At 48.0% G+C, this 20746-nt stretch overlaps 1 protein-coding gene across 1 annotated transcript; it reads right to left on the bottom strand.

Annotated features, from left to right (window-relative positions):
- Nucleotides 1–2442: 2442 nt before the first annotated feature.
- DCUN1D2 (defective in cullin neddylation 1 domain containing 2) lies at nucleotides 2443–19002 on the bottom strand. Its single transcript, XM_014483230.2, is given in 7 exon segments — nucleotides 2443–3232; nucleotides 3949–4045; nucleotides 5798–5880; nucleotides 9900–10030; nucleotides 16688–16856; nucleotides 18794–18859; nucleotides 18862–19002. Coding segments are annotated over 7 exon segments (819 nt in total). The 5' UTR covers nucleotides 18968–19002; the 3' UTR covers nucleotides 2443–3065.
- Nucleotides 19003–20746: the final 1744 nt, after the last annotated feature.

Genomic DNA, 20746 nt, shown 5'->3' with positions numbered 1-20746 from the left:
CCACAGCCAGGCTGAGACCCCCGAGTCCCCTGGCCCCTCTGCCCCCGTGACCCCCCACCCCGGGCCTCCACCCGTCCGCCTTGTCCCTGGGTCTTTGCGTTTCCTGGACTCGCAATCACACGGGTCACCCTCAGCAGCCTATGCCCGGCTCCTGCACCCAGCACCCTGCTGGGACTCAGCTGTCACGCGCGCGGCTTTGGTTTCTGGAGGGTGTGTGACTGTGGAGCGTGTTGATGATAGAAATCTGCCACTCGGGAAGGAGACAGCAGATGGAGCTGCAGTGACCTGGGTGTCCCCCAGCCCAGCGCTGGCAGTGCCTCCCTGACAGACACAGGCCATTCTGTGTGGGGTGGGATGCAGGGCCCCCGCCCCTGCTCCACGGGAGGAGTGTTCACGGTGGTGCCGAGGCTGGGGGGCCCAGGTGTAAAGCAGGCGTCCGGGCCTGAAGCCCAGGGTCAGAAAAGCCGCCATCTGTGTCCCCAGGCCCATGGTACCACAGGACCCGGTCCTACGTCAGGCCAGGGCACCAGGACGTGAGGAACACATCTGATAAAGTTTCAGTAACAGAAAGATGCTAAGATGCTAAGATACTAAGATCCTAAGATGCTAAGGTGCTAAGGTGCCCGTAAGTGCGTTGTGGCATCTTCGCAGCCCGTGTTGAGAGTGAGGCTCTGGAACACGACTCCAGCTGGCACGGTTCTGGGAGACCCTGAACCCAGGGGCCTCACAGTGAGTGCCATCCGGTTGCTGGGCACGCAAGCTCCCTCCCTGAGGGCAGCCCTCTGCCAGCTGCCTGCTGTGGGGAGAAGGGCACCGCTGGGCAGAAATACTCGTGGCTGAGGCAGAGGCACCGTCAGAGGTGCTCAGGGCAACTGCACACCGTTCGGTCGACGTGAGCCGAGAGGACGCAGGGAGGTGAGCCCTGGCCTTGTGCCTTGAGCGTGGGGGTGGCCGCCCTGCAGAGCCAGGAGCCAGAGACGCGCGTACCCGCCCTCGTAAGCGTCTACTAAGCCGACATCACAGACTAGCACGCAGGATGTCACCACTACAGCAGGAGGCGGTGCTGCTCAGGCCAGGAATCTCGGTGGGCACAGGGCGTCCAGCTCGTTCATCCCTCATGTGGTGAGTCCGTGTGTCTCCAGTGTGTGTGTGGCGGTGGGTCAGGCAGGTGCAGTTCTTATCAGCCAAAGGAACACCCATGCATCCTGAGGCTTCTGTGCACCCTGAGGTTTCTGTGTCCTGAGATCTGTAACCGCCCACCTGAAGCAGGCATGCTCAGCAGAGGCCTCATGACACCAAGAAAGGAGAGGAGAGAGTTCAGACCGTCCACGTGGGACTCGATTCTGTAAGGAGGCGGCAGGCCAGACACAGCTGGGAGGGCCCCGGGTGTGGTGGCTGCTCCCGACGTGGGGCGGAGGAGGCCAGCCAGGCCAGCCAGTGCCTGGCGTCCGTGCGTCCGGGGCAGAGCAGAAAGCCACCACGGCCCCAGAGAGAAGCACTTCAGTGTTTCCCAGTGCTCGGCGCTTCCACAGCACGCCCGACGGGAATGCTTGTGATAGACGGACTGACACCAGCCGTGTGCGAGAGACTCGGTCCAGTCACTGAGCTCTGGGGTCTGCTGGTGGACAAGAAGGCCCTCGTGCACCGATGGCCTTTCCCACACAGCCTTAAGCCTCAGGATGAAGCAGTGCCGCGGACCTCGTGACTCTCACAGGCCTGAGTTCTGCAACCTCTCTGGAACTCTTACACGTCAGAACCCAAAAGCCCTCAAAGGACCCTGAACGATTGTTGAGGCTTCTGTTAAAGCTCTAAGAACCCCAGGCTTGTGGGCAGAGGTAGCCCATGTTTTCTTTGCGGCCACAGCAGTGGGGCTGGGAGAGGTCAGCAACTTCTGGGCCCTGCACCTCGAGAGGGGCTGACTCCTACACCGCCCGCCCGGCTGGGTCTCGGGACGCAGGTCTGGGTGGCTCATGCTTCTGGAAGCCAAACTAAACTGCACATTTTAGGCACGCGTTCTGCAAATCTGCGGGCACCCCCTCTCCTGTGAGTTGCCCCAGCTTCTGTCTCATAAGTGGGGCCGCTGTGGGGCCACGGGTGTGCCGTGACGTGATCGCCCGTGTTCGAGATGTGGCCCACCCAGCGCTTCTCACACCGCCACACGAAGCCACTTCCACGATGGGCAGGTGGGTCGCGGCGCCCACCTGGACAGCACGCGGGCCAGCCATCCTCCCAGCCCCCAAGCTGGGTGTGACCCCCAGGAAGGAAGGGGGTGGCGGGGGACATGCTGGAGGCCAGCGGCTCGGGGTGCCGACTCTCCACTCCACGTGCAAGTGACATGGTTTTCGGTTTGTGGCATTTTGGGGACAACCACGTGTGTCCTTACCTTCTGAATGTGACCACACATGAAGGGCAAGTGCTCACGTTACAGTGAAGGACAAGTGCTCACTGTAGAAAGGAGCCAACAGTTGATTTTTAAATTTAAATTTCTCACAAAAGAGATAATTTCTCACAGAAAAATGTCTTTTTAAATGTAATAAAATACATTTTTTTAAAAAAGCATACTTGCATACTTTATGAAGCTTCTCAGGAAGCTGAACTGACACTACTAGCGGTAAGCAGACCCGCTGACTTGCACACAGTCTGAAGCTGCTGTGCAAACCTCAACAGCTCGTCGACCTGTAAAATCATTCCCGTGATCATCCAGAGGAAACAGAGCTGATAAATCTGGATAATTCAAAAACTTACGTCTTAATCCTGGCACCAAATCTAAAAACCTCAGCGTCTACGACTGTCCTCTCAGGACATGTGTCCGGCCGCCTGACCGGCGGTTTCTTAGGTGTGGTTCCCGGACAACCAGTGGGTGTGGGCACAGGGCTCCCCGGGATCTGAAGGCGGGAGACTGCAGACAGGCCCCGCCCCTCCACAGCCAGGCGGAGGGCTCCACAGCAGAGCTAGGGCCCCATCCCCAGGCCCCCGGCCTCGATCGCGGAGAGTCTCTGTGCGGCGCCAATAGTCAGCGGCGTCTTCTTTAAGCAGCGGCAGAGGGTCTCCAGGCTCACGACTGGTCAGGAGGAAATGGGCGACAGGCACAGCTGGCCAGCATCTCCTGCAGGACGCGGCTCCCTTCCATCTAAATCCAACTCAATTTTCTGCCGAGACACGACCGCCTTTACCACCTGCGAGCACTGGCGCGCATATTCTACGAAATCATCTATGAGAACAGGCCATGCTCCTAAAGGAAAGCAAAAGGTGTGAAAAAGTCGGCATTTTAGAACAATATTTTTTATAGTCAAAGGTTTTTCTCACAATCCAACATTTATATCTCATGAACTCAAATGATTTTAAACTTTTTAAACTTCTACACGTGATGGATCAGCTGGAATTACCCTCCTCGGCTCTGGCCAGCCGGGGGTGGCAGGTGCTGTGTGCCGGCGTGCACGCGTCTGTGAGCAGCGCCCACCACCAGCCCTGCTGAGCATGTCCGGGGTCACGTCCGCGCTGGGCAGAGGGGGCTGGGGGTGGACATTCTTTCTGAGCGGGCAGCGCCCACAGTGCAGCAGGTGGGAGAAGTTCCCTGAGCCCTGAAACGCCTGGGGTGGGGGCCACTGCAGGTGTGGCCATGCTCAGGTGAGTACACAGGCGGGGCTCCGCTGTGTGCTTGGCGGCGTGATGGAATAACCGCTGGCCACACAGGGTCAGCGGGCCGCAGTCACCGTCCTGCTTGTGGTCCTGCCTCTGGGCCTCTGCACACCCACCGTGAAAGCTTCAGCTCAGAAGAGGTCCTCCTGACTTTAATGTGTGCGGTATTTTCTCTTGTGGGGTTTACAGGACGTAATAAGTAAGTACTAGGCACTTCATCACTCCTGTCTCACACACGGGGTCGGGCAGGGGTCAACAGGGACCCACCTGCCCCCTGGCCATCTCCTGAGGTCTGTGGACTTTGCCTACCTTCTTCATCATAGTTGGACATGTCATCTGCGATCATGTTTCCAAAATCTAGAAGAAGGTTCCAAGTGTCCCTTGGGATTGATCGTTTGTGATGCTCCTAAAACACAAGAGGAAAAACCAGCAGACTGCTGGCTCAGACGGAGCTCTCAGCCTGGTGATCTCAGGACATAATGTGACCAGGCGTGAGAACCAGACCAGCACTGTCAGAAGTTAATCCAGCAACAGTGCTTTGGGTCAGTGTTAAGAGCTGCATGATGCCAACGTGCAGAAGTCTGCAGAAGGCAGACTTATTGAAACACAAAATAAAACAAAAATTATTGACTTTTATTTCAAATAGAAAGGCAGCATTTGTTCAAGTTTTATATTTTCATATTTATTTTTTTAAATAATTTTTAACATTTTTAAATTTCAGGTATACACATGCTGTGATATAAAAAATAAAATAAAAATAATAGAAATTCAAAAAAAAAAAAATACAGCCCCAAATACCCAAACTAAATATGTACTGCCTCAACTGGTATCTTTAGTTAATCATCTTGCTTGGCATCCACTCAGATGTCTAATCTGGAAACTAGGTAAATCTCAACTACTTACTTCTATCTAACTGTCCATATCTAATCTTATATCTGAAACCAAGAATAAATCTTGTTGATTCTACTTCTAAAGCACCTATTAAACCTGGTCTCTCCTTTCCGTCTCAACTATCATTGTCTTTGTCTTCTCTTATTAAAAAAAAAAAAAAAAAGAAAGGCAGCATTTTTAATCTCTTTGTCCAAGCCTGAAACCAGCTCAGAAACAGCATGGGCAAGCAGCATCTGGAGGTGCTCACCTCCTGTGAACCAGGCGGCTCTCCGCAGGGGTGGGCGCGCCCCGCCACTGGACGCTTCAGACACCGGAGGACCCGCCCTGCTCCTGGGGGGCCCCAGCTGGAGAACAGCCCCAGGTCTCCTGGAGGCTCCCAGACCTCTAAGGCCTGTCTCTGCACACGTGAGTGCACGTGTCCACAGATGGCTCCCAAGCTCATCTCACGCTCCAGAGCACGTGCACGTGGTGCATCACGCGTGCTCCTCTGCTCTTGCTGCCCGCTGCGCAGCAGGCCTGTCCCCCCGGGGCGGGCCTCCCGCTGCGCCCCCCCCCCCGCGTGCCCTGGGTCCCCCCGCTGCGCCCCCTGTGCGCCCTAGGCTCCCCTGCTGCCCACCACATACCCCGGGCCCCCTGCTGCCCCCTGCACGCACCCCGGGCCCACTGCTAACCCCTCCACGTGCCCCGGGCCTCCTGCCCCCCACACGCCCTGGGCCTCTCCGCAGCCCACCACATACCCCGGGCCCCCCGCTGCCCCCTGTGCGCACCCCGGGCCCACCGCTAACCCCCCCGCGCGTCCTGGGCCCCCCTGCTGCACCCCCCGCACGCCCCGGGCCTCCCGCCGCATGTGCTGGGGTCCTTCCCCAGGCTGCTCCTGGAGGGCCGTCCCACACCCCTCCACTAGAAGGACTGGTCCTCACAGAGCAGGGGGACCCTGAGCAGGACAACACAGTCACCTCCCACAGTCAGGGATGGGCCCGGCAGCCCGCACCCTCCCCTCAGCCACGGTCACTGAGCAGTCTCGGCCCATGAACACCCTGGGGCAGGGACCGCAGACACACAGGCTGGAGGTGGCCTCGAGCAGCCTGGCCCGAGCCCATGGGCACCACTTTCCGCGGGAGGCAGAGTGTGGTCGCGGGCGGGCTCCCTGGGACCGTCGCTGGGGACACTGGTTCCTTGGGCCCGCAGACAAGCAATCGGTTATTAAGACGGTAACCGGCTTGGCTGATCCCTCGCATGGGGACCTGGCAAGCAGGAAGACCCTTACCAACAAGAAGGTGTTCCAAAGATCTAGAAACTTAAACCTTCCGGATAACACCAGATTCCAGTATGCGACAGCCATTTCCAAATCTGGCAAAGAGAGAAAGCACTCAGTGAGTCCCAACTCCTTTTAACACAGCACAGTGACCACTTCTTAGCACGCTGGTGTCACTTAGTAACACTCGGCAGTCTTACCCATGGTTGCATGAGGTCTAAGGCTTATAGAAGAGCTCCTGAAGCTGAATCTGATTTGGTACCTTGGGGAAAATGGCTTTGGAAAACGATTTGTGTACTAGGATAGCTGGATGTGTCAATAATTATTCCCTAATTAATCCATTATGAAGACTGCTTTTCTCATGTACTGGGCTTTCTTGACAGCTGGACCGACCTGGATATGATTAGCTGGATATGATTAATGCATACCATTTATATATACATTTAAAAAAAAAACAGCCCCACACACTTTCTAAGTGATGAACTACAAGTTAAAAACTTGTTTAGAAAGGAAGGGACACAGTGCTTTCCAAACAGACCTTCCTTGCCACGGTAAGAACTAAAATGGAATCTGATTCAAAAGTCAATCCCGTTAAGTATCATAAAGACTTGGGATTTCTTAAGATAAAGCCAAGACAAATTAGCATGTTGTTTGGTCACTAGTAAAAGTCAATGTCCTCATTTTTCCCCAGTTGGATGGTAGCGACGATTTCATGTCTAAACAGACTGACGCCGTGGGCTGCATCATGAGATGAGATGTTCACGGACACAGAAGCTGAGTGTCAGGGCTGCAGGAGAGGGACTCATTCTCTGCTCACTGCAAGGCTGGTATCGATTTATTTCTGTGTGATTGATACACCAGAACATCAAGGGGCTGAGAAGGTAACTTTTTGAAGCTGACACCCTTCAACTAGGTTGGCTAGAGCTCATCGCTTTCAGATGATACAACAGTCCTGCACTGAAATAGTGCTTATGTGTGTGTGCCAGGAGAATGAGTGCAAAAAGCCGATAAATAAATGTTTAAGGTAACAAATGCTTTCAATGCAAAATATTCTACTAAACACCTTCCAAAAGATTTTCATCTAAATCTGGTTTGGCCCGACTTGGACAGAAGTCATAAAAGCTGAAGTTCTGACCTGAGGTTCCCAGGTCAATCATTAGAAATGAATGAGCAAGAAACACGTGAGTAGTAGCCAACCTCAAATAAAATGCCTCTATTTCCTGTGTGTTTAACGTCCACAAGATAACTCAGTCTGAAATAACCTGGAGTCCTAGCAAGAAAGCAGTGGTCAGAAAACTTGAGGAACAGGCAGGAGAGAAGGCTGGCTGGACCTTGCCTGTGGGCCCGCGCCCTGCTGAGTCTACTTCCTTATCACTGAGGAGAATCTACACTCATCCTAGTGAGGGAAAGTCTCACACTGAGAAACGGACGCAAACCTGGGGAAGAGAGGAAAATAAAGCTTCATGGCAGACGTTAAGTCTGGTCACCTTTGGGTTCGTTTGGTCCTAGAAACCCTTCTTATAAAGTTCCCGATGTGCATATTTGTAAATCACACAACTCGCAGTAGCTGCCTGCATTTTCAGAGACCCAGCATCACCTAAGTAAACACGCTGAGTGCTGTCCTGATGGACCTGGTCGTTTGCAAAACAACCGCAACACTCCAAGTGATAGACTTGAGAGCTGAGATCAAGAACAAAATCTACGACCATGAAAGGAATCATCAGAGCAGCTATTTTCTTTCTAATAACCTCTGAAAAACCCTACCTCCTGAGTAAGAAAATGATTATAAGATGTTCCTAAGTAAAATTTATGTCTGTGATGCTCCATTTAGAATTAGATCATAAAGATGATCATTCTGTCAAAAAAGAATCTTTGGGCTGATGGAAAAATTAGTTAATAATCATGAAACTTTACTTCCTCAAAAATTATGATTTCTCAAAGCCAGCTGATTACGGACTCTAGCCAGTATAAGCCATGCCAAGTATCTCACATTAAAGCAAAGCGTCAAGGAGTGTTAATCACCTCTTCTACTAGGGGGCGTCCCTAGTGGCTGGTAAAGAATCCGCCTGCAGTGCAGGAAACCCGTTTGGTCCCTGGGTCAGAAGATGCCCTGGAGGAGGGGACGGCTACCCACTCCAGTGTTCTGGCCTGGAGAACTGCATGGACTGAATAGTCCCTGGGGTCACAAAGAGTCGGACACGACTGAGTGACTTTAACTAGGCTAAAGAGGAGGAAATGGCAACCCACTCTAGTTTTCTTGCCTGGAAAATCTCATGCACAGAGGATCCTGGCGAGGTACAGTCCGTGGGGTGGCAGAGTCGGACGACTGAGCAGTGAAACAGCGCTAGGCTAAGGAACAACCACCAAACGGCATGTGCCCCTCTTGCCACACACAACAGGCACACAGGTCTGAAGGGGATGAAGCCTTGACCTGTAGGCTGTTTTTCCACCCCTTTCCACTGCTGTCTACACTTTTTTAGGAATTGTAGGAACACCTGAATCAACCTCTTTAAATTATATTTAACCCTTCAGAAGACAGACAATGTCATAAACTTTGGAAACTGTAAAATCAATTGTTCCATCTGGGGTTCACAGCTGTAAAATTACTCTTTTTTTTTTTAAGTGAAGTACAGTTGCTTTGGGAGATAGTGAAGGACAGGGAAGCCTGGAATGCTGCAGTCCATGGAGTTGCAAAGAGTCAGACGCAACCGAGTCACGAGCAACAAAAGCAATTAACAGTTGCTTTACAATGTTGTACCCGCTTCTTTGATAGAACAACAGGGATCGGTTCTGGGGTTGCTGCCTCCCACCTCAAACCTCCCTTCTGCTCCCCTATGCTCATCTGGCTTTGTATCTTTTTTAAAAAACCCTCAAAAAACCTTCTAAAATAAAGTGTGATGTCTGTGAAGTGTCCAGGTATGTAATAATTTTCCTGAAGAGGCTGTTGTTCCCTTTAATATGATTTTATGTTCTCTCAATGAGTCTCATGAAGCACAGACACGAAATCAGTAACTGTTCCAATTCTTCAGTGACTGATTTCTCATAAACATCTCATTTGTCTATAGGTATAAAGTAGATAATGATTTTTTTTTCTCTCTCAGTAAAGGAATTACAGGATAAACTATAAATTTCTCCTTTTCTGCTGCCTGATACTCAGGCAAAGCTACTTAAAATAGAGACTATGCTGGGCTCCATGCTGCAAAAGTGCTTCAAAATACTTCTCCTCACACTGAACTTCATGACCAAAGCAAGTAAATTTATAAAACTTTAAAACAGGTGATTAACTTGGACTAATTTACAACCTCTTAGAAGTTACAGTGGAATTTTAAAAGCATGGCAAATGCGGTGACTTCAGATGGAACCAATGCTGTAGGCCTTCCAGGCAGCTCCCATCTCCCCTGCCTGCAGCCCTGCAGCCTTCCGGCGGGATCACCGCCCTGCAGGGGAGCCCCGGTCAGCCAGGGCGGGCGGTGTCCAGCGGCAGCTGGAACACTGCTAAGCGTCTGAGTCGACCTGTGTGGCACAGAGGGCTGCCCGGCGGAGCCCTGCAGAGCCTTGAGCCAAAGGATCATACGCCATAAAAATGATGGCTGCTTGAAACCCTGAGTTTGAGGTTCTCTGTGACATGGCAACAGAAATAAGCGGATTTTATAATCCTCAAATAAACCAAAACCTCAAACCGGAAATACAAGCTAAAGATTTTCTGTATATACCACATACGGTAATGCACAAGTAACATTTTGGCAAAATCATACATCTCTGAAAGAAGAAGAAAAATATAATCCAACACACATCAGAATTAGTTTAAGTAAGTTAACATTAAATCCCCAGCCCAGGACGAGGTTAACGTCACCTGCCCGCGTCTCTAACCCATTAGACAATTACACATCAACAGGAGAGAATGCAGAGCATCTGAAAATTACTCCACATTTAAAATCGTATTTTTGGCTCCACACATCAGGAGTGACTGCAGGCTGAGGGGCTGGAGCACGTGGGACTGTCCCAGCGGCAAGGGGCGCCCTCAGTGGGGACCCCAGAGGAGGGGCCCGCCCGGAGCCCTGCTGGCCACGCCCGTGGCCTCTTGAGCTGCCTGGCATCTGGCAGGTATACTCACCTAGCCCTTTCTGCCCCGGGCTCCTAGCAAAGGCAAAGGTGAACTGGTAAAGGGCCTTGAACTTCACCGCGTCCTTCAGCTCCTGCTCCAGTCCAGGCAGTAGGGCTCTCAGCTGCTCTGTGCTGTCACACCTGGGACAGGAACAGAGCCTCACGTGGGCGTCGCGGGTGGCGGACAGGGCTCCAGCCTCCCCGCGCTCCGATGCGGCCTGAGGCTCGGGCCTAAGGGCGGAGCTAAGGTCCCTGTTCTGGCTACAAGGGCTAGAAAGGGCTAGCCCTGTTTGTGGTGATAACCCCACGTTCTGTGAACCAAACCCACTGATTTATATGGCACATGGACTGCATCTTAGAAGAGAGGCCACTGGGCTTCCCAGGGGGTGCAGTGGTTAAAGAACCCACCTGTCAGCAGAGGAGATACAGGAGATCCAAGTTCGATCCCTGGGTCGGGAAGATCCCCTGGAGGAGGAAATGGAAGCCCACTCCAGTGTTCTTGCCTGGAGAATCTAAGGGACAGAGGAGCCTGGCCCATTGGGGTCACAAAGAATTGGACATAAATGAAGCGACTTACCACGCACACAGAGATGTCATTAAAAGTAAAGAAAAAAACCCACAGAAGCTGCAAGGCTCTCCTCGCTGTGTGGGCTGGAATACAGCCAGGGATAAGCCCTGTGTCCGGGCGTGATGGAGACAGGGCGGGAAGACCTGGGCCCTTGCTGAGGGCAGAGCTGAGCCAACCTGCAGCCTGTACCATCCCGGAGGAGACAGGCCTGCAGACTCAGGTCAGTGTCCAGGGCATGCTTCATTACAGTGGGCTGGACTTAGAACAGCCAACACAGGAAAAGCACTCTATCGCTTTAAAACTGGATTTTCCTCCAAAAAGCTAACAACCTTCAGGAATAATTAAAAGCCCTCACTAAAGCAGGATTCAGAACAACGAAACATAAAGTCTGTCGTTTGACTGCACGACAAGGAGGAGGCTGAGAGCCACACGTCACTGACCCGCGTGCCCCGGTGTGGCAGGTCCCCGAGCCCGCGTGGAGCTCGGTGTCTGGCGGGTGAGCGGCACCCCAGCCCCGCCCACCACTGCCCTCCTCCTCCAGGCTGTCATCCCTGCTCTTCTCCGCCTCCATCACAGCACAGCGCTCCTTGGCGGACCAATCAGTTATCCCTGCTTTGCAGTTAACAAATGGGAACTCCCGAGTTCTACTTTGTGTCTGGGTTTCTGTGCCAACGTTGTGTGTGCGAGGCTCACCCGTGTGACACGTGGGCTCTGGTGGTTCATCTCCGCCGTCTCAGCCACCGCAGTCACACCGCAACGCCACTGTGCTACAGGTAAGCATTTTGGCTGTTTCTAGTTTTCTGGTCATGAAGAATGCTAAAGGTTCCCGTATGTGTATCCTGGCACACAAGTGAATGTGTGAGGCAGACACCCACCCGCGAGTCCACAATTCTTGTCAAACCCTTCTCCAGGGTGACTGCCCACCGCGACACGCGGCAGCTGTCCCAGAAGACGACCTGGGAGGGCCTAGTTTGATGTGCTCCTAATTTGCAGCCCCCTACCCCACCCCGTGAGTGAGGCTGAGTACCTGCTTGTATCTTCACTGGCCCCTTGGAAAGCATCCTCTGTGAAGGGCGTGGTCATGTCTCCTGTCCGTTCTCAACCAGGTCATCTTTTTATTGTTTTGTGGGGATTCTCATGTCAGCAGAGCGTCTCACGGCCCCTGCCCCTCCTTCCCCGCGTGATGCCTCCTGGTGCTATTTCTGGTCAGAAGTTCTGATTTCAGGGCAGCACAATTTACTCACTAATCTTCTCTGAGGTGGTTTCTGATGGCGTTTTACCACCTGTGCTACTGTACGGCTGTAGGTATTCTCTGCCTGCAGCCTTTTGCCCTGAGATCTACAACTCACTGAACTGACTATATGTACAGTCTGAGGCAGAGACCAAGACGAACCTTCTCCCACGAAACTGTTAGTCGCTCAGTCGTGTCCAGCTCTTTGTGATCGCATTGCTTACAGCCCGCCAGGCTCCTCTGTCCATGGAATTCTCTAAGCAAGAATACTGGAGTGGGTGGCCACTTCCTTCTCCAGGAGATCTTCCCAACCAAGGAATTGAACCTGGATCTCCTGCATTACAGGCGAATTCTTTACCATGTGAGCCACCAGGGAAGCCATACGACTTTTCCCATACAACTAGCCAGTTCCCTCAGGACCCTTTTGTGAAAAGCCATTCCTTCTCCACATCTCTAAAAGGCTACCTCTGCCATAAATCAAGTGTTCTGGAAACCCAGGTTTCCTGGCTCTCATCCTGCCCCACTCCACGTACTGCTAATTACTGCAAGTGCCATGTTACACACTGATAAAACAGCCAGTCCTCCCTTTTCTGTTACTACAATAAATTACATTAGTTGACTTTGTAATGTTAAACAGATCTTGCATTCCTGGACTACAATGAACTGTCATCACAATTTATCCTGACTTTTGGTTGACTCGTTTTGGAGGCTTGATTTATTTTGCTGAAAATCTGGTTAGGATTTTTGCATCTTCTGTTCATCATATGTGTCTTTTGATTCTTATGACTGAGAGAGGCTTATAATTTTCCCTTTTCAACATGTCCTTTCTAGGTCTTACTATCGAAGCTATGCTGGCCTCAAAACGTGCTAGGAGTGTTTTTTTCCTTACTCTTCTCTGGTGTGAAACTGATGTTATTCTCTTTATTAAAAGTTGGGTAAGATGTGCCAGTGAACCAATCATGGCCATGAGTTTTCTCCTTGAAAAGATTTTAAATTATGGGTTCTGACTCTCTAAGATTTATGGAACTATGTCTTCACATTCCCATTTCAGTAAGTTGTCATTTTTTAAAGAACTGCTGTATTTCATTTTTCAAATTTATAAGGTTGTTCGTAATACAGTCTCATTTATCTGCAGGGTCTATAGTGACGTCCCCTTTCTTTCTATATGGCTTATGTGGCATTCATTACTTTACTGGTCTTCTCAAATACCAAGGTTTTGGCTTTATGAATCATTTCTACTTATAGCTTTTAAAAAATATCATTAAATTACTGCCTGTTTAAAATTGTAATTCCCTGTGTCTGCACTCTGAGTTCAATCTCCTGTTCTTTTCTCTACTTGCTGAGATGGATGCTTTCCTTCCTGAGTTTCAGCTTTCTAAAATATGCATCTCAGAGGCTGACTCCCACGTGTTCTCATAGTTTCATCACTCAAAACGCTTTCTAATTTCTGTCGTAACTTCTTTCTCAACCCAAGGGTTATTCAGAGGTCCAGTATCCACACAGATTTCAACCTAGCTAGCTCTCTTTTTTGTTATTGTGGCCAGGAAACACGCTGTATCACTTCAACTCTGGGACACTGGCATCTTACCTTATGCCCTGTTTATGTCAATATTCCTAAGTGTTCTTTTTGAAAAGAATACGTATTCCTCAACATCAAGGGCAGTGTTCGATTTCCTTTTCCGAATCTTCTATTCACTACTGATTTTTCATCCACTTAGTCTACCAGTTGGTAAGATGTGTGTGAGAAGATGGGAAGATGTATTCCCCACTGTGCTGGCAGATGTCTATCATTTTCTTTAGAGTTTTGATTTCTGCTTTAAATAAACTGTACTGTCCTGGTAAGATAAACCTTTTATCATTAAGAGATGGTCTTCAGATTCCTCCTGCCTCCACTCTTCCCTCTTCTCCTCGCTCTTTAATTCACTTACACACGACCTTCCCTCCTTGCTGTCTCACTCATCTACACGCCGGTTGGTTTCTCTGTGTCAAAATGTCTCTAGTTGAGACATCATATGAGGTCTTCAGGGAATGTGATCCAGGTGCTAATACCATCCTGCTCTGCCTGCCTTGGGCTGGAGCTGGGGAGCCGGAACTCACAGGATGTATATCCTCAGGACTCCAGGGCCTTAGATGGCAGAGGCAGAAGACCATGGAGACGACATGTCCCGACCACTGCAGGGCAAGCCTCCAGAGGGTGGCTGGAGCTGACTGGCACCCCACTTTCAATTTTCTGTCCCCTAACCAGCAACTCAGAGGTGGTCTGAGGACACCAGTCCACCATCTTCCCAGGTTGCTGGCCTCCTGAGTAAAAGCACCTTTTCTTTTTCCACCAAAAAAAAAAAAAAGAAAATGTCTTTCATTATTTGTAGAATTACTTTCTGCGTTAAAGCTTGTTCTAACACATTAAGAGCCACACCAGCCTATTTTTGGTTCCTGCTCGCACACTACTTTAGACTCTGTCCCTCAAACTGTTCTGTGCCCTTATGTCTCAGTTTTATCTACTGCAAACAGTATATACAGTAGCTGGCTTTTAAAAACCCACCTAGCATTTAGTTCACTTACATTTAATGTGATTATGTAAATGCAAACATTTTTAGCTTAAACCCTCCATTTTATCATGGGCTTGCTATCTGTCCCACCATAAGTTAATTTTTCTTTTGTCCTTTTTTTTCTTGGATTCTTTCAGATTGAATTTTATGTTTTTATAGTGATTATAACATATACAAAGAGAGAACAAATATTTTTTCCCACTGTTTTATCTTTTTCATTTTCCCAACAGCATCTTTTGATGCTGTTTTTAACTTTGATCAAGTCCAACTTACCACTTTTTTCATTTATGGTTAGTAGTTTTTCTGTCTTTTCTGCAAAAGCTTAACCCGAGGTTATAGTTTCTTAATCTGTCTAAAACTGTGTGGTCTGTGTCTTCCAGGGGCCCCAGTCCGCCCCAGCTGACCCCCAGGATGGTATGAAGGAGGGACTGAGGCTAAGGCTCTCATGTCTGCCCAGTTGTGTCGGCACCATTTGTTGAAGACTCTTCTTACCCCCACGGAAGTAATAAACACTAACAATCTTGCAGTAGATGAACCATGTGGGAAGACTGTACTAACTCATCAAGACTCATTCTAAAGCTACAACAATTAAGAATATGTGGTGCTGGGTTAAAGACAGATAAAAAGACCCATGGGTACAGCAGGGAAGACCCACACACAATTTTTTGTTTTTAAAAATGTCAAGGTATTTCATAAAGTTTATTCAGTTTATCTAAGAATCCTCAAGCACCCAAAGAAAAGGTGTAGAATTAACTGTTAAAGGCAGGTATTCTAACCACAGTCAGGAGTCAACAGCCAGGAAAAGTGTGAGGAAATCATAACAGAGCAGATACAGAAGCCAGAGTATTTCTAGAGCTCAGCACTATTTAGAGGCAAATAGTCCTTCACGTCCCTAGAAGCACAGGTTATTCTCCACAGCATAGTTCACTAATACATTCATAAAACTTTTGTTGAATATTTTAAATGGTACTTTCACCTTTAACTGCCCCATGAGGTGTGGAGAGAGAGCAAGCCACTGACCATCACTAACTTGTGACCTTAAATTATATTCTGTAAACTCCAGATAACAGGGTGTGAGATGATCTAAAAACATTTTGGGAAGATCCATGCTCAAAATCTTTAATATATGTATGTAAAGTTATGACACTTCATAGGCTAATAGGAATTTAAAAATTTTATTTGTACGATATATTCCTAGGCAATGTCTAAGAAATACCATTAATTGTCTCTGTAAGAAGCACTTATTTCCAAAAGCTTCTATTTTGGGGCGATTTTAACAGCTGGGGTAACTGTGGCCCAGCAGTCATGGAGTGCTCTTTTAACCGGTCTTTCCGGCACTCTTGCCTGGAAAATCCCATGCACAGAGGAGCCCAGTAGGCTGCAGCCCATGGGGTCGCTAAGAGTCGGGCACGACTGAGCGACTTCACTTTGACTTTTCATTTTCCTGCATTGGAGAAGGAAATGGCGACCCACTCCAGTGTTCTTGCCTGGAGAATCCCAGGACGGGGGAGCCTGGTGGGCTGCCGTCTATGGGGTCGCATGGAGTCGGACACGACTGAAGCGACTCAGCAGCAGCAGCAGCAGCCGGTTCTAAGATCACTGCAGCTTCTTCTAGGCTTTCCCAGGTGCAAAGAATATCAACACAAGTGCGCTTACAACACTGTTATAAAGATACCTGTTCGGTTGGTTTTAAATTGGTTTTATTCAACTACCTGGAATGTGGTAAGATATTAGAAATAAAGTGTCATAGAACTTATCTTGACAGACTCCTCTTGTTTTAGTGAAAACAAGCACCCTGTCTGCACAGCCTTAGAACATGTTTACCTAAGGCTTTCGAGCTCCTTTGGGAGCTAAAAATAAGTGAGTTTAAGTTGTCAACACTGAGACCTCAGAGTGTCAGCAAGTCAGCAGGTCGGCTTCTACACACTTCATCAAACAGTGCAGTGAGCTTAATGGTTAAAAGCTATTTATGCTACGTGCTTTCATGTACTTCTCTGACTCACCTAATAAGTAAGAAACATCTTAAGGTATTAACGAACCTTTTACTCCGACTATAGGTAGAGCAGAGAAGTTATACACGCAAAAGACAGAATGGCATTTTATTAACGCTTAATGCAGCAACACAGCAAATTATGCATTTAGTGCACAGTGTTATGAAATAAATGGCTGAAAACAAACAAAAACACCTGGATGTTTATGATAACTCAAAACTGGAAGGAAAACATTAAAAAGGAGAAAGTGTAACAAAAGGAATTAATCTGAATAAAAATACTGAACAAAACCTTAATTGGAATTTAAAAGAAAACTAAAGGTTTAATAGTACAAATGCACAAGAAATTTGTAAAATATACAAAGGACACAGATTGATATGAAATTTACAGGTCACTGAAAAATAACATTGAAAATACTTTCCTTTCTGAAAAAGTTTAAACTGAGACCAGTTTACTTACCCAAGTTCTGTCATGCCGTCTACAAATTCCTTTTTGCTAAATTCACATTGAGTTGCAGCCCTGAATTTCCACGCGATAACCAAAACTGTGATACTGGCAGGATCTAGGCTTAAATCATCACAAAACTGTTGAATCCCATCAATTCCAATTTTATTTTCATCTTGTGGGTCTACAGTTAAAATTAAGGGAAAAATAAGTTAAAAACTTGGATATTTTCAAAAGTATTACTAAAATGGGTGGAATGAATGTATTTTTAATACATCAATTGATGAATGCACTGCAATTTTCAAGTATATATGAAAGAAATAGTAACAGATAATAATTTATCCAGAAAATACTCCTATTTTTAAAATCTAGGTTTCTGGGTTTTCAGGGGGGAAAAAAAAATCACTGAAACTTCTCTGAAAATGTCACCATGAATAAAAATTTTGATTTCCCTAGAGTAAAATAAAAATTCAAGTTTACAGAATTTTAGCCTGCCCAAAGGCAAACTGCTATGAAAAACACTGCATGGTGAAGTATTCCACCTTGTCACGGCGAAAGAAAGATAATGTATTTTTCAAAAGGGATTTCGTTTTTTTTTTTTTTTTTAATAATTTTTATTTCGGGCCGGGATTTCATTTGTTATAGTGCTAATACCACTGCACAACACTTGTTTTTTGGTCATTTATACACCCACATTTAACAGCTGAGAAATTCTGGCTTACCCCTCCCCTAATTTCTAGTTTAGAAATAAAACTAAAGAAGTTAGCAAATTTCCATGGGAAAATCAAACAGTGAAGCCCACTAAAGCATCAGCAAGAGCACACCGGTGAGGCCCTGCGAGGTCACCGGCCTCCCGACCTGCCTGGTGCTGCGGGAGGCACCAGAGCAGGCCGTGGCACTTCACTCAGAGCAAGGTCAAGTGTAGCAGACGCTTCACCACACAAGGTCAGACTCCTCAGTGCTCAGCACCACCTCTAACGTACGTCGTCACCCAAGGAGATCGCTGGCCCCACCGCTCCAGCAGTCACCAAGGCCCTCCAACTCTACGCTCCCAGGTTGTGAGAGCGGGCTCATGGCACAGAGGGGCTCACCACACTCCGACTCAAGCCCGTGCTCCTAGCACGGTACATGGTCAGGAGGGCGGGACACTGGGTCTACGTGCCCTCACCTAACAGCCATCCTGACAAATGTCACGTGCGTCGTCTCTGGGTGTGCTACAGTAGCTTGGAACACCTGTTCACGTGTACACATTCTGTAAGGACAGATGTTTGTCAACAGTCTCTATATATTTATTTTTAGGGCCTAAATCTTGAACTAAAGGATAAAGATAACTTTCATACAAAAATATTTTTGCAAAGGCAGTTGCACATATATGAATAACTTAAAAAATCTGCAGGGCGTAGAACTTACAAAATCAGCTCAGTAATTAACTTAGCCAAAAAATCTAAAGCACACAGAAAACAATGTTCCTTTTTGGAGAACTACAAATACAAACCTGTTTTTTTTAACCACAGAAGGTTTCTGAACTAAGATTAAAAAAAAAAAAAGAATGCCATTTTTGGTTGATTTTTTTTAATCTAGATCTCAATAAAAATAACCACTGTCTCCAACTGACAACACAAGGTTTCTCTGCCAAGAGCTCTTCCAGAAGCTTCTGCCATGGCACTGTTGCAGGACTCTGGCACCACCAACCGTGGAGGGCAGGGTGACCTGCAGCTCCTGTCAGAACTACTCGGATGATGTGGAATAGTTCTCAAGCAGCCTTCTCACCAGGTACTCCTGCCCAGTGGAAGTGCTGGCGAAAAGTACTCTCGTAGCGGGCGTAGCCCCCTGGCCTGGACACCAAGCCTCCCACCAGTGACTCCCCACAGCTGACCCAGGCCGCGTATAGGAGGGCTCGCTGCCCATCAGCCTTTAGACTCTGTGCGCCTTGTCCCACCCCAGCCTTGAGCCATCAGGAGCCACGTTCCGATTAAACTAACTAAACCGTATAGCTGACCATCAGCAAGGGAGGGGACTGTGCTCCTAACACGGCACACGGTCAGAGGCCTTGGGACACGGCACGGGAAACTCCCAGCACCACCCCTGCGCCCTGGACGTGCGGCGCCTTGGTGCCCTTACCTTGGTACCTGTTATACAGCCGCTCCAGCTTCTTCCTGTCCACGGAGGTTCTCGTGGATTCCCTGTGAACAAGCTCGGGTGCTGGGAGCAGCTGTCTGTGGCCAGGTCTGGTGTCTACTTGCTCTGCTCTAAGCAGTGGGTGGCACTTCTCTTGCCAGCCTGAGTAAATGCCATGAACTGGCGGACCTTGTCCTTTTGAGATGATTTAAGTTTATGCTCTGGAAAGCGAAAGAGGCAGGAAAGCCAATGAGGCCAGCCCAGAGAGCTGTTACGGCTCGATCACCAGCATCTACATTGTATCTGGACTTAACTTCTCCTGGGTGACCGGACTGCACTTCAGAACTACAGAAATACAAAGCTTTGTTGCCCATCGGATAAAAACACTGGACAGCCTTCTGAAAATTCAAACGACAGTATCTATATAGTAACAAATGTGGAATGTCTAAACTCCCCCAGATTAGAAATATCAGTATTCTATGCAAAATACATTTTGATCTTTATCTGGTTCCCTTTGCAGGAAGTAGGATGCTGCTTTTTTTCCGAGTCTCAGTGAAATCCCCCTTTATAACACACATGTACCATCTGATGAAGTGAGTCTAGAGAGTAACCCGAGGTCTGACCATAACATCACAGCCCATCTGTGGGTCCTCCTCAGCTTCAATTAATTTCAGGCCCTAATGACCAGGAGAAGGCCCTTGAGATTTAGAAACATTATTTTAAGTCCTCCTCTGTCTAAAATTAGCAGAACACTGATGAAAACACACACAGGTAACAAAAAATTGTGTGAAAAGTAACTTATAAAAGTTTCAAAAGCAGGCACAAAAAGCCTGTGATGATTAAGGAAAGATACTAATAATGAGAAGTTCATGTACATGTGACAGAAATAAAATGGAAAAATAGGGCAGAGGCTGTGGATGGGTAGTGAATACCAAAACTGCCCTGTAACTGCACTATATACAGCACATGATGAAACCAAATAGTATTTCGATGCTTCCAGATACCGGAATGGTTAAGGTTTTATTTATTGAAGGTAACCTGATGAAAACGACAGCAGAAATGACAGTGATTCACCAAGGCTGTAAATCAAAACAGACGCCAGGGCCTTCCCTGACAGTCCAGCGACCAAGACAGCACGCTTCCACTGCAGGGGGCACAGGTTTGATCCCTGGCCGGGGAACTAAGATCCCACGTGCTGCATGGTGTGGACAAAGTGTCCCCCCTAAACAAAACCAGACCCATCTACTAGATGCTAATACTTTATAAAAAACAATATGACAAAGGGGAAAATTTTACTTTTAAAAGGATTTATACTCAGTTTTGTTCAAAAAATGATGACATAGTTTACAGAAGCACACAGAATAAGTTGTAACTTACAAAAACGTGTAACTGGAAAACAAGATGTAGATGAAGAAATTAGGAGGAGGAAAATAGACTAAAAAACCCAGAGATAAGATACAGACACGCATACCATATATATGAGCTGAAAGCTGAAAATTAAGCTTTGAGCTTCTCAGTTGCCAAAGCAAAGTACAGAGGGGACAGTTCATGTCACCACTTTCTTCAGTTTTGGTGCCAGGAGGAGCTGGGCCATTTGGAGGTCATGCCTAAAAAATAAATTAATAAAGGTTCATAAATTGGCAGGACCACAGCCTACACTTCAAGCTCTGATGGACTTCACTAAGGCTCACCATGCCAAGGAAATTAAACTATTATCCACGGCTTTTAAGGGAAGTGGGTGGGCTTTCCCTACATTTCATTGTCTTACTCTCTTAAAATGCCCAAAATTTTCATTAAAAATGTGGATAACCTAGGAGAAACATCAGATAAATTCTCTAACCTCTGGAAAAGGTCTCAAGCCTTTTAAACTGTGACCTTGTGAAGAACCACTTCTGTGATGTGGACATCAAGACTGACCATATATCGAATGAAGATACGCCCTTAAAATACCCTTCC

This window comes from Bos mutus, chromosome 12, assembly GCF_027580195.1.
Source record: "Bos mutus isolate GX-2022 chromosome 12, NWIPB_WYAK_1.1, whole genome shotgun sequence".
In the NCBI taxonomy this organism is placed as follows: Eukaryota; Metazoa; Chordata; class Mammalia; order Artiodactyla; family Bovidae; genus Bos; species Bos mutus.
This window is presented reverse-complemented; position numbering and strand designations above follow the sequence as displayed.